We start from the raw sequence: 13,825 nt of genomic DNA, 5'->3' as shown, positions 1-13,825 counted from the left end.
AGAAAATGGCATAATTTCAGGGACTGGTGCCATACCAACAGCATCTTATTGCCCTTTGTCTGTTAAAACTAAAAAAAAAATGATTTTAATATTTTAGTAGGGCTGGATTCGCAAGGTAGCCAGCTAATATTCCTAACATAATGTGATTAGGTGAGTATTCTCAGAGAAACATAATTTACTTTAAAAAAATTTTCTTGAAAAATATTACACAATTTATTAGTTTTAATTGTCCTGGAAAAAATTTTTGACAATAAGATTCCAATTATTTTTGAGGCATGTATTCTTCCATTTATTGTGCATATGGCTATGACAAGAAATTTTATTAAATTGAAAAATATTCCCAAAATATGAAAGCAGATAAAATCACGAAACAAATATGCTTCATGTATAAACAGCTGAACAGATCTGGATGAATAGAGTACAGGGTGACATCGGCGTGACTACCTTTACTGTCTGAGTATATACAGTGTGATCACGATTTATGCGAGAGTTACATTTTTGAAGCGTGAGCATAATTTGAGATTCGCATAAATTGAAATCATTTTTTTTGGTATTGTTGTTGTTGTTGTTGTGGTAGGGTTTAACGCCATTTTTCAGCACAAGATTGGCTATACATGGCGGCCAGTATTAATGGTGGAGGAAGAACCCAGAATAAACCCGGAAAGAACCACCGACCCACAAGAAGCTACTGGCAGGCTTTCTCACATAACCACATTAGCCGAATCTGAGACTCGAACCGACGCAGACAGAGGTGAGATGGCAGTGATCTGTAACAGTGAGCGCTTTAGACCACTTGGCCACTCGGGGCCCCTTTTTTTGGTATAAATTCAGTATGTTAAAATTAGGGAATGCTTCTGCAAAGTAGATTAAAAAAAAAAATAATAAAAGTTTTCATAAAAAGCATAGGGAAACGAATTTAAAACATAGGAAACATAAAATAAAAACATGATATTATGAATTTTAATCAATAGAACATATGTTCATGTAATTAAAAAATGAAAGCTGCATTGAACAGTAGTGTTCATCAAGCCACGTTGCCAGCATCCTTTCCATCCTGTCCTTTATAATGGGGTGAGTATAGCAACTTTTCTGGTTCGAAAGGGAGGTTCCAGCTTTCACACTTGCTTTTATTTTTTCCGCACTGTCATGCATTGTTCTACATGTACTTTCCATAAGGTTCAAAACATGCTTTGTCATGGCGGTACTCTGACCAGCTTCATACCTTTTCACTACTTCAAGTTTAACCTCTAAAGAAATAGTCTTCCTTGGTCTCTTCAGACTGTCACTTGCTTGTCTTTTAGATGCCATCACTAATAACGTTCCAAAATTGTAGCAAACAATTTGTACATGTACATACATACACAGTCCTGAGGCCACAATAAACAGAATGGTGGGGGCGCAAGAGCAGGGCATTATGGGTAATGTTTGTGACGTTGGCACAGTCTATATGTATGAGAGAGTTATCTCAATAGTAGTGATCTTTTTTGCATTTTTCCACATCTAGCGTTATTTCGAATTGGCATAAATTGAGATTGCGTAAATCGCAATCACACTTTATTACAATGAAAATATGTGCGCTTTTCATCAAACTAGGAGACAACTCAAAATTCAATACTGCCAAATGGAAAATGCAATGCTCTTGAAATGGTGATCTTGATAATACCCTCTATATCATAAAAAAATTAAAATAAGAAAGCTTATTTTTAAATATGTCTTGTTTTTGCTGGTTTTAAGGGCATTTTAAACACATTATTTGCTATATCTTGCCAAGGAAATGGGTGTTAAGTGTAGGTAACAAGGACACACTGAAGCAGGTAACATGTGTTGACATGGTGTGTATAAGAACCTGTGACTCTTGGATTACAAGTCTGGTATCATTTCAGCTACTGCTGCTCCCAGGACATGTTTGGGATTTTTGTATATTGCATGAATTCAATTCTAAATATTGATTTATCGGAAGTAACAATGTCAGAGCTAGATTATTACAACTTGTGCAAGAGATACATTACAAACCATAAGGCTATGACTTGAGTCCATCTTGTGCAAGAGATACATTACAAACCATAAGGTTATGACTTGAATCCAACTTGTGCATGAGATACATTACAAACTATAAGGATATGACAAGAGTCCATCTGGTGCAAGAGATACATTACAAACTATAAGGATATGACTAGAGTCCATCTTGTGCAAGAAACATTACAAACCATAAGGATATGACTAGAGTCCATCTTGTGCAAGAGATACATTACAAACTATAAGGCTATGACTAGAGTCCATCTTGTGCAAGAGATACATTACAAACTATAAGGCTATGACTAGAGTCCAATAAGACAGAAGGTATTTTTTCAGTAAATAGGGAATATTTTCATTGACATTTATTAGAATTTCATTTCAGATAGTGATTTTTAAATCATAATTATTTACCAGAAACATATTATGTTTGAATATACAAAATCTTAGTGGCCATCTCCCATAATTTATTCTGTAATGGTATTATACTTGCTGGAAATATTTTGAAAATGCTTGTAAGATCCATCTTTAGCTCAACATTCATAAACAATGGAGGGATTTTAGGACTGTCTTCAGTATTAGCTACCTTGCATTGTTTATTTCAAAGACAACATTCAGTTTTGCATGACAGTGTGATGTCCATTTTCCTATTGTTGGTACATTACATGTAGAATATCCATACTTTTTGCAGGGTTGGGTAGTGGGTGTTTGCTAGTGAACTCAGCTTTGGGTTTAGAGTCCTAACAGAGGCCTTTATTTGAGTATAAATGGACTCCATTCCAGTACAGGTGGTTTCAGATTTATTTATATTACTGACTTTATCCATTTACTATTTTATTCCCAACAGATAATTCTCACCCAAAGTATTGGCTTCATTCTCATCACTTTGTAAAATTCATAAAGTCCTTTTATTTGTTACAGATGAGAAGTGGGTGTACAGTTCCTAAAATCCCTTTATTTGTTACTGATGAGAAGTGGGTGTGCCTTCGTGGTTCGTGTTTTATTTGTTACAGATGAGAAGTGGGTATGCCTTCATGGTTCATGTTTTATTTGTTACAGATGAGAAGTTTGTGTAAAATTCCTAAAGTCCCTTTATTTGTTACAGATGAGAAGTGGGTGTGTCTTCATGGTTCATGTTTTATTTGTTACAGATGAGAAGTGGGTGTGCCTTCATGGTTCATGTTTTATTTGTTACAGATGAGAAGTGGGTGTGCCTTCATGGTTCGTGTTTTATTTGTTACAGATGAGAAGTTTGTGTAAAATTCCTAAAGTCCCTTTATTTGTTACAGATGAGAAGTGGGTGTGTCTTCATGGTTCATGTTTTATTTGTTACAGATCAGAAGTGGGTGTGCCTTCATGGTTCATGTTTTATTTGTTACAGATGAGAAGTGGGTGTGCCTTCATGGTTCATGTTTTATTTGTTACAGATGAGAAGTGGGTGTGCCTTCATGGTTCATGTTTTATTTGTTACAGATGAGAAGTGGGTGTAAAATTCATAAAGTCCCTTTATTTGTTACAGATGAGAAGTGGGTGTGTCTTCATGGTTCATGTTTTATTTGTTACAGATGAGAAGTGGGTGTGCATTCATGGTTCATGTTTTATTTGTTACAGATGAGAAGTGGGTGTGTCTTCATGGTTCATGTTTTATTTGTTACAGATGAGAAGTGGGTGTGCCTTCATGGTTCATGTTTTATTTGTTACAGATGAGAAGTGGGTGTGTCTTCATGGTTCATGTTTTATTTGTTACAAATGAGAAGTGGGTGTGCCTTCATGGTTCGTGTTTTATTTGTTACAGATGAGAAGTGGGTGTGCCTTCATGGTTCATGTTTTATTTGTTACAGATGAGAAGTGGGCGTGCCTTCATGGTTCATGTTTTATTTGTTACAGATGAGAAGTGGGTGTGCCTTCATGGTTCATGTTTTATTTGTTACAGATGAGAAGTGGGTGTAAAATTCATAAAGTCCCTTTATTTGTTACAGATGAGAAGTGGGTGTGTCTTCATGGTTCATGTTTTATTTGTTACAGATGAGAAGTGGGTGTGTCTTCATGGTTCGTGTTTTATTTGTTACAGATGAGAAGTGGGTGTGTCTTCATGGTTCATGTTTTATTTGTTACAGATGAGAAGTGGGTGTGCCTTCATGGTTCATGTTTTATTTGTTACAGATGAGAAGTGGGTGTGTCTTCATGGTTCATGTTTTATTTGTTACAAATGAGAAGTGGGTGTGCCTTCATGGTTCGTGTTTTATTTGTTACAGATGAGAAGTGGGTGTGCCTTCATGGTTCATGTTTTATTTGTTACAGATGAGAAGTGGGTGTGTCTTCATGGTTCATGTTTTATTTGTTACAGATGAGAAGTGGGTGTGTCTTCATGGTTCGTGTTTTATTTGTTACAGATGAGAAGTGGGTGTGTCTTCATGGTTCATGTTTTATTTGTTACAGATGAGAAGTGGGTGTGCCTTCATGGTTCATGTTTGTGAAGATGAGTATCAGCTGTACCTTAACTTCTTTTCGAGATCGACTCCTTTGCTTGAGTAAGTAAATATCTACTGAGATTACAGGCATTGTATAATTTCAGGAATCAAAGCTGCATTTGAGGTGTTTTTAACCAGTCCATCATCTAATGACTTTCCATCAGGTTTGCATTTGAGGTGTCTTTAACCAGTCCATCTAATGACTTTCCATCAGGTCTGCATTTAAGGTGTCTTTAACCAGTCCATCTAATGACTTTCCATCAGGTCTGCATTTGAGGTGTCTTTAACCAGTCCATCTAATGACTTTCCGTCAGGTCTGTATTTGAGGTGTCTTTAACCAGTCCATCTAATGACTTTCCATCGGGTTTGCATTTGAGGTGTCTTTAACCAGTCCATCTAATGACTTTCCATCAGGTCTGCATTTGAGGTGTCTTTAACCAGTCCATCTGATGACTTTCCATCAGGTCTGCAAATGTGTTTCTGTTAGTAAACATTAAAAAATGTGCTTGTAACTAAAATTTGATACATCAGACATCTTGATCCCTCTTTGAGAATTTAGGTGACAAAACCAAAATGAATACCATTCTTTCACCTAATTGTTGAGATTTTAAGATTTTGTATACTTTTGTTCATGCAATACAATACAGAAAGGAAAGTATGAGATATATGAGCTGGAGATTGTAATATTTCTTGCAATTTTACTTCAAGACGGATCATTTCATGAACTTTGATGTCATTTACATGACATCATTGACACACATAGTTGGCATGTTTCTTCAGTGTTACCTCATCATAGAGAACTACCACTGCTTTGCAGATCCAGACATCCCAGCTAGAAGTTACCAGTCCACATAGGTAGCAGTTCAAGAGTGATTTCCCTTGATACAGGGATTAGCAGTAAATCCCATGAATACTTCAGTTACTACTTTTACTCGTGACAAGTAGCACACTCTCCCGACAAGAGACCTTGAAAACCATCTACAAGACATTTGGATGTTATTCTATGTTAAAGCAAGTTGGAGTAGTTTTCTCATAGAATGGAAGTATACTCCATCCATAAATAATTTTGCAACTTATTCTTGCAATTTCTTTTGATGACAAAGTTTACTGTCTTTTTGTTGAATTATAACTTTGTCATACTGACACACTTTGCCACCCTTTACACATACCTCCATGGGGTACTGGTGCATACTGTCAAATTGGTTGAGCATTATTTTTCAGGTACGTTTTCTATACGGATTGATCAGTAATAGCATCTACTTTGACTTTACCAGAACAGGCAGCCTCTTTTTCCTTTCCAGCCACTGAGTTTTTATTAGAATTTATTTTATAGCAGACCACTCCAGTGTCCTAAATGGTTAGAGTGTCCGCCTCGACTGTGGGAGGTCGCAGGTTTGAACCCTGGTTTAGTCATACCAGAGACATATAAAAATGGTACTAGCAGCTGTCTCACCTGAAACTCAGCATTAAGAGGTTAGTGGTAGGACTGGTCAGCCTGGTTTTAGGATAATGTGACTGGGTAGGACCTGATGCTACCTGTCTACAGCAAGATTCCCTAGTGCTTGGCATCACTGTAAAATTCCATGCTGCAGACATCATAGCGATGTGACTGAAAAATTGTTGAAGCTACATTATAAATCCAAATCACACATGTTCATACAGTGTGCATTAATTCTGGCTTATAATATATAGATTACACTTTTTATGTCCAGTACACTTTTTTTCCCATTTATATTCACAATTGTTTTGCTTATACTTCAAGTGGGTGGAAATGTATGCCAAACTGATTCACATTCTGTTTGCAGCTCTTTTAAATATTAAGAGAAACCTATCAAAATCTTTTTCATTTAAATAATTGATCACCTTTCTCCTATTTATATTACACCATGATGACTTCATATATAAAAGAATTTTTATTGTACTTGTATGCCTTATACGTATAACTGAAATTTTTTCTGTTCTGTTCTGTAGCTTTATGTGTGTGATTTGGATTTAACCATTTTTCAGTCATATTGCTATGATGTCTGCAGTTTATAGTGAAGTCTAGCACTGGGGCATCATGCCGCAGACATGTAGCATGATGTCCCAACCAGTCACATTATCCTGACACCAGGCTGACCAGTCCTAACACTAACCTTGTAATGCTGAGCACCTAGCAAGGCATCTGTTAGTACCATTTTTATAAGTCTTTGGTATGACTTGGCCAGGGTTCGAACCCATGACCTCCAACATATGAGGCAGATGCTCTAACCACTAGGCCAAGAATAGTGCTTAGCAACAAATGAGTCTGAAATACACCTGCAAACTCCAGTGAAATCCTTTTTTACTCATAGTGCTTTCTGTTTTCAGTCATTTCTGCAACTCTTGATTAAGAACAGATAACCATCACAGTATCTGACCCAATGATGTATCTACTGATATGCAGAACTAAAGTAGTAAATCTCTGAACCTCAGCACATTGGGCTTGCTTTAATTTGGATATTTCAGGTTTTACAACTGCTTATGAAAACAGCGTTACACATTATCAGTATTTAGATCATTAGTTCCTGGAGGTTGAGGATGTCTTTCACCACAGCATAGATATACATTGTAGACTGGATGTCTTTTAATGACACACAACATTTGGTGCAGAACATCAGGCTGTGTGTTCTTTGTTGGAGTTTGTCACTTAGCCTTTCTGAAAGACTTCCATAAGCCACACTATCATCACAGGTATTATCTTCAAACCTTTTCCTCATTGGTCAGGTGGAGAAAATATATAAACAGGACACCAAATTTCCCCCAGTCCCAGGAGAGGGATTTTTAGGGAAGTAAACAAAAGGATAGGCTGCCCATAGAACAGAACAGACATTGAAGCAGTCCTACCAATCATATATCTGTAAAAGATCAGAGTTTTTAAGAATGAAAGTGGACAAGAGGCAAAGAGAATGTTCTTCATGCTGGCCCTATAACAAGAAATGACACCATTTTCACACCGTTTTCAGATGTCCAGGTTGGGGGATTGCTCATATTTTCTTCGCTGTTGAATGGGCAGATATTTGCCAGGATGATCAGTGGACCCAGCAAGTGTTTTTCAGAGGGCATGAACATCATGTTCAGTTCACTTTCTTCATTATTCAGGGTCCCTTCAGCTAACGATGTCCACAAAGACCTGATCAAAGCAGATGTAAGGCAGTGAGAAATTAACAATCTTCTCTTGAAAAATGTGGTAGAAATTGTTCACAATATAAAATCTCCAGGTTTATATTCAAGAATATTCCTTGTCACAGAGACCAATGAGACTCGCTGAGAAGTTGTAGACCTAAATGCCCTCAATCAGTTTGAGCATTTCTAATGGTTCAAAATGGAAACAACAAGTTTTTTTAAATACTACTCAAGAGGGACCTGCAAAATGCTTATATACATGTCCCATTTCACAGAGATACAAGCAGTTTGCTTTCAGGTAGACAATTTACCAATTCAGACAATTTACCAATTCAGACAATTTACCAGTTCCACTATGGACTCAACATCAGTCTCAGGATTGTCTCTCATCTTATGGAAAGAGTAATAGCTCATTTCAGGACTAGCTTCACAGCAGCAACATCATGTTACCTTGATGAGATTCTTCAACAGGTGAGTTATATTTTGTAAAATGATCAAATATACCTTGTTACTCTCCTCAGCCTTGGTTTCTTTGACAGCTTGGAAAAATCAATGAATGTACAAACTCTGTGTTTTATCCGTTTGGGTATGGAGTTAAAAACACACGTAAACAAAGTTTCTGTCTCCCTCAGGAACATGCATTAAAAGTGAGCTCAATGGTCACTTCAGTTCAATTGTTCAGCTCAAGAATTCTTTCACCTTCAGTTGTTATATATATTTAATTTAATTGTTTGCTTGTTAGATTTAAATTTTGTATTCAGTTACATGGTATTGTAATGTAACATTGTTTACTGGATTTGACATTGTCCAGAATTGAAACATTATAACTAGTTGATGACCTTGTTCCAAAATCAGTAACAGTTTTGGTAAACAACTTTTTATAAAAAGATTTTATTATCCTTCTCAGAGTAATAATCATTAATTTGAGTCAAGGTCATACCTGGACTACATGATATAAAGCAAGTATCAGTTGGTAAACAAACGTGTGTTTTTTTCCAGAAGAATGAACTTTTGACTCCCATCCAGGAATCTGTTTTGCGTTTTAATTAGGTGTATAACTGATGTTCTGATAAAAGTTCTATCAGTCGTGCTTTAACATTTGACACATTAAGTTGTATTATTTTGTGACCAGTTTGGGCTGAATTTTATTTCTTCAAATTATTGAATTCAAGTGATTCTTTTCCCTGGAAATACAAAAGTGCTCTGATAATTCTTGGACAAAGACATTTACAGGAATTTATATGGAATTTAAAAACTGGAATAATATTTTCTGAGATTTAACAAGAGACTGTTGACACATTAGTTCAATGCTGACTATTACTGATGCCATCGCCTTGTGTGTGTGTGATCTGGATTTTTAATGTAGCTTTAAAATAATTTCAGTCATATTGCTACGATGTCTGCAGAGTGACAGTTTATAGTGATGTCTAGCACTGGGGCATCATGCCACAGACATGTAGCATGATGTCCCGTCCATTCACATTATCCTGACACCAGGCTGACCAGTCCTAACACTAACCTCTTAATGCTGAGTGCTAAGCAAGGCAGTTGTTGGTACCATTTTTTAAGTCTTTGGTATGACTCGGCTGGGGTTTGAACCCATGACCTACCGCATCCAAGGTGGATGCTGTAACCACTAGGCCACTGGAGCAGTCCATCTGTATTTGAACTGAGATTCACTTAGAACTTTTCATTGATAGGATTGTGTTTTAATTCTTGGTTTACAATTTGGATTTATTCGCAATATCCTAAGTTCTTATTTCTCATTTTTCACTTTGTTTTATAGGGAAATAAATTATTTGTTAAATTTTGCAAAGCTTGTTGTCATCACTCTTTGTTACTTATTTTAAGACCATAGACTTGTAACACAATGCTGTAGTGGACCTTATTGCCCTAAGTGACCTTTTTTTGATTGCAAATGATTTTTTTTTCCTAGTTGAGACTAAGACTTTGCCCCATGGATATGAGGTTTCATCTCAGAAGACAGGAGAACATCATTTAGCTCATGTTGGGTGTGCAATTCCTTGCAGGTGCAACTTCTAAAATTCATGGCTTGTATGTATGCAAGCACTGAAGGTTGGGGTGCACATCTCATCCAAGGATGCAAGTGGGGTGGGGATACCTTTTGCATCCTGAAGATGTAATGATACTGAAAGGATTTCATTTGTGGCAGGAAAAGCTACATCAAAAGGGAATTCTCACTCTGTATGACAGCTCCAGTAGTGAATTATCTCAGGATACAAAATGAAACCATGTCCCCAGACCTTTGTATTCTTGTTTGTGGTTTTCTAAGGTGGTGTCATAGACAAGAAATCAATGTACATGTTTGTCATTTTCCAGACTGACTAATTAACTAATTAACACAGTCAGAATGGTCACGTCTTCCTTCATGTTCACTTGCATCTACCATTGTTGTTACCAGTCCTAGATCTGAAGACATGGGTGGAACAGTTTTGACACATGCTTATCCTCTGGCACCCCTGTTTAGGAAGGAGATACAAAAAGCATGATAATCAGAGTGTCACTTCATCCTCATTGCTCCATTCAAGTTGGAAAAGTTGTGGATAAAGGACCTAATAAATTGAGCAGTGGAAATCCCAAGAAAATAAAGATGTTTACTCATCGGCCCAAGCTACCATGATTGCTGGCATTTCATCCCAAACACAGTTGTTGAATGAATCTGTCATATCTGAATCATATTAAACTAGCCCTCAGGAACAGACTGTTCTTCAACAAGTGTAGGAGAAAATCACTCAGGTGAGAAATCCTTTCACTTTGAAAGCATATGGAATTTCCTTGCAGTCATTTGAGCTTGGACACATTTCACTGCTGGAGGCATCAATACCTGAATCAGCCAACATCCTTCTTGGGCTCTTTGATGCATTTAGCTCCAATCACAATGAATGGCTACAGTTACATGATTTCTGACATTTTGCAGCATCATAGAAGATAGGTGATGGTTCCAGGCCCAAAGTGGATTTTATCTTGGGTGTTAACCTGGCTGAATAAGACAACCTTTGAATTGCTCAAGAACTTGATCGGTTCACCTTTTATATAAGACCTGCTTCCTACTCACTTTAGCAATGGCAGGCAGAATCTGAGAAATGCATGCCTGCCTACTTACAGTTCAGATGGGATTGGTCATTGCCAAGAACAGGTTCCCAGCTAATCGGAAATTAATCTTTCTGTCCTGGACACTTCAGTTCAAGGTCATTTGCATGACCAGGTGAGAACTTGGAAGTGGTACATGGTAGACAACATCTATTTTTACCTCACAAAGAGGGAAAGGATGATGTATCAACACAGACACTCTTGTCCTGGATTAAATGGGTTATCCACTATGTATATCGAGTGCTGCTTACAATATTTAGGCAGTTGTAACAAGCACTGCATTCAAGTGAAACTGTTCCCTAGCTGACATTATACAAACCCTGGGAGGTTTCCATGAGGTGGTGGTGCCAGTATGTGTATCAAGCAGATGTAATTCTATGTAACTGTTACACTTGTGAGCAGGTAACTTTTAGCTTCTCTTAAGGTATTATGATTGTGTAAGTATCATCAGGGAAATGTACTTTACTAGGACAAAAATAGTATCCATTTTCTTAAAAATGTTTGCACCCAAACATATTGCATTCAGGCAGCAAGAAACAAATTCCGTGGAGTTTTGACTTCCATATGTCCATGAATAAGAGGAAGATGCTTTTTATTTCTGATGTATTTAGCTGATGTATGATAATAAAAACGAAAGATTTGTGCAAAGTTGATATTTATATGTTACAGTGAGATGCTTGAAAAGCTGTGTACACACCTGTATGATGTGTTTCGGCCTCTCATTATCCACGTCAATCACCTTGAGACCCTTGCAGAACTATGCAGCATCTTAAAGTTGGAAATGCTAGAGGAACATGTTCAACATAATTGTAAGTAGACGTTTTTTAATCATTACTAAATTTCTCTTGTCTAGCCATTTGACATGTTTGACCTTTTCCTTGTACTATGGGTGTATTTTGTAGAATTATTGGATGTGTGTGTGTATATGTTTATCTTTTTTTGAATTTGGTACATGTGCATATGTTAACAATTGACAATAGTGCTAGTAGTACTATTCGCTCCAGTTTGTGAATGCACATATTCTTTTTGGGATAAAATCTGCACATTAATTGGAACTCAAAAATCCATAAAAGAGGGTTAATTGTATTTTAGTTTTATTATAACCAGGAATCGATTTACTTCCAGTGAATGGGCCCCAAGTGTCTGAGTGGCTTAAAGCAGTCACCTTTACCAATCACTGTCATCTCTCCTTTGTCTACTTGTGTTCAGGTCTTGAACTTGACTAATGAGAATATGTGAGAAAGCTGCCAGTAACTTCTTGTGGTCAGTGGTTTCTTTTGGGATTTTCCCCAGGTTTTTCCTCACTAGTTATACTGGCTGCCATGTAGCCTATCTTGCACTGAGAAATGGCATTAAACCCCAAAATAAGAACAGCTTCCTCTGAGAAAACATTACCTTGCATCGACAAGACCCAAATTTAATCTTGTTTTGCATGACAAGTTTCACATACAGTGAACAAAAGCAGATTTTTTAAAAACTTGACTTTATGCAGTTTGCTATTATAGCATTTTTAAAAAGACAAGATACAAAGTCTATCATTCTCCCCTCAATAAAACTGAAAGGAGAAAACTTTGATAAATACATTTCCATTTTGTTCCAGATGAGCAAAATGAAGGATGCATGAGATTTATGAGAAAAATACCAAACCTGAATGCATTTCTGATTTAAAAAAAAACTAAAATCTGATAGAGTCAAATGGAATTCACACAAAAAGCAAACTTAGTAAAATTACACCTACATAAGTATACAAAAGCAAATAGACATGCATCATATATGAATATCACTCTGTCTTGTGCTGTATTAATTACAAGAGCAGATGCCCATGGTTGATTCATCATACTGAATGCTATATTTTCTTCTTCCTCCAGCACAGGAGCTGAAGGCCTTTGAGACAATATGTAGACAGATGTTGATGGATGTACAGGAGCGTCTTGTCTACAGAACCTACATTTACATCAAGAGTGACATTCTTAACTACTCGGCAGCCCAGGGTGACCTGGCATATCCAGAAAAACTGGAAATGATGGAGGTTGGTGTCTGCTTTAGTAACTTTTTTTATCGCACTAATTAAACAGGCCAGACACGGGGTATCACATCGATAAAACATAGACTAGACATGGGGTATCACATTGATGAAACATAGACCAGAAAAAGGATATAATATCAGAGAAACATAGACCAGACACAGGATATCACATAGATGAAACATAGACAGACACAGGGTGTCACATTGATGAAACATAGACCAGACACAGGATATCACATTGGTGAAACATAGACCAGACACAGGATATCACATAGATGAAACATAGACCAGACACAGGATATCACATAGATGAAACAAAAACCAGACACAGGATATTACATAGATGAAACATAGACACATAATATCACATAGATGAAATATAGACAGACACAGTGTCACTTTGATGAAACATAGACCAGACACAGGATATCACATAGATGAAACATAGAGACACAGGGTGTCACATTGATGAAATGTAGACAGACACATTGTCACATTGGTGAAACATAGACCAGACACAGGATATCACATTGGTGAAACATAGACACATAATATCACATAGATGAAACATAGACAGACACAGTGTCACATAGATGAAACATAGACCAGACACAGGATATCACATAGGTGAAACATAGACCAGACACATAATATCACATAGATGAAACATAGACAGACACAGTGTCACATAGATGAAACATAGACCAGACACATAATATCACATAGATGAAACATAGACAGACACAGTGTCACATAGATGAAACATAAACCAGACACAGGATATCTCGCTCATGTGTGATGAAAATACCATCTGTACAGCAGCTTCAGAATGTATCAAGTGACTGATAGCATGTTACAACTGGACCTGTACTTTCTTTTGTCCTCGGCCTTCAGTTGGCAACATAATTTCCATCCATAGATATGCGAGTCAGCCTTCAAATGCTAAAATCATTTCCATCCATAGATGTGCAGGCCATCCTTCAAATCCTAAAATCATTTCCATCCATAGATGTGCAGGCCATCCTTCAAATCCTAAAATCATTTCCATCCATAGATATGC

At 36.9% G+C, this 13,825-nt stretch overlaps 1 protein-coding gene across 2 annotated transcripts in view; it reads left to right on the top strand.

Annotated features, from left to right (window-relative positions):
* The window catches only part of LOC149798796 (conserved oligomeric Golgi complex subunit 3-like), a 122,699-nt gene that overhangs the window by 48,983 nt on the left and 59,891 nt on the right, over positions 1 to 13,825 (top strand). For both annotated transcript variants that reach the window (XM_089957685.1, XM_089957684.1), the window contains exons 10-12: positions 4,453 to 4,544; positions 11,409 to 11,548; positions 12,608 to 12,768. In XM_089957685.1, the coding sequence (XP_089813811.1) occupies positions 4,453 to 4,544; positions 11,409 to 11,548; positions 12,608 to 12,768 (393 nt within the window). The remainder of the gene's footprint in view (positions 1 to 4,452; positions 4,545 to 11,408; positions 11,549 to 12,607; positions 12,769 to 13,825) is intronic.

The sequence above is a fragment of the Sinohyriopsis cumingii genome, chromosome 5, assembly GCF_028554795.1.
Source record: "Sinohyriopsis cumingii isolate HCF-2022 chromosome 5, ASM2855479v2, whole genome shotgun sequence".
Lineage (NCBI taxonomy): Eukaryota > Metazoa > Mollusca > Bivalvia > Unionida > Unionidae > Sinohyriopsis > Sinohyriopsis cumingii.
Note: the sequence above shows the minus strand (reverse complement) of the source record. Positions and strands in the feature narration are given on the sequence as shown.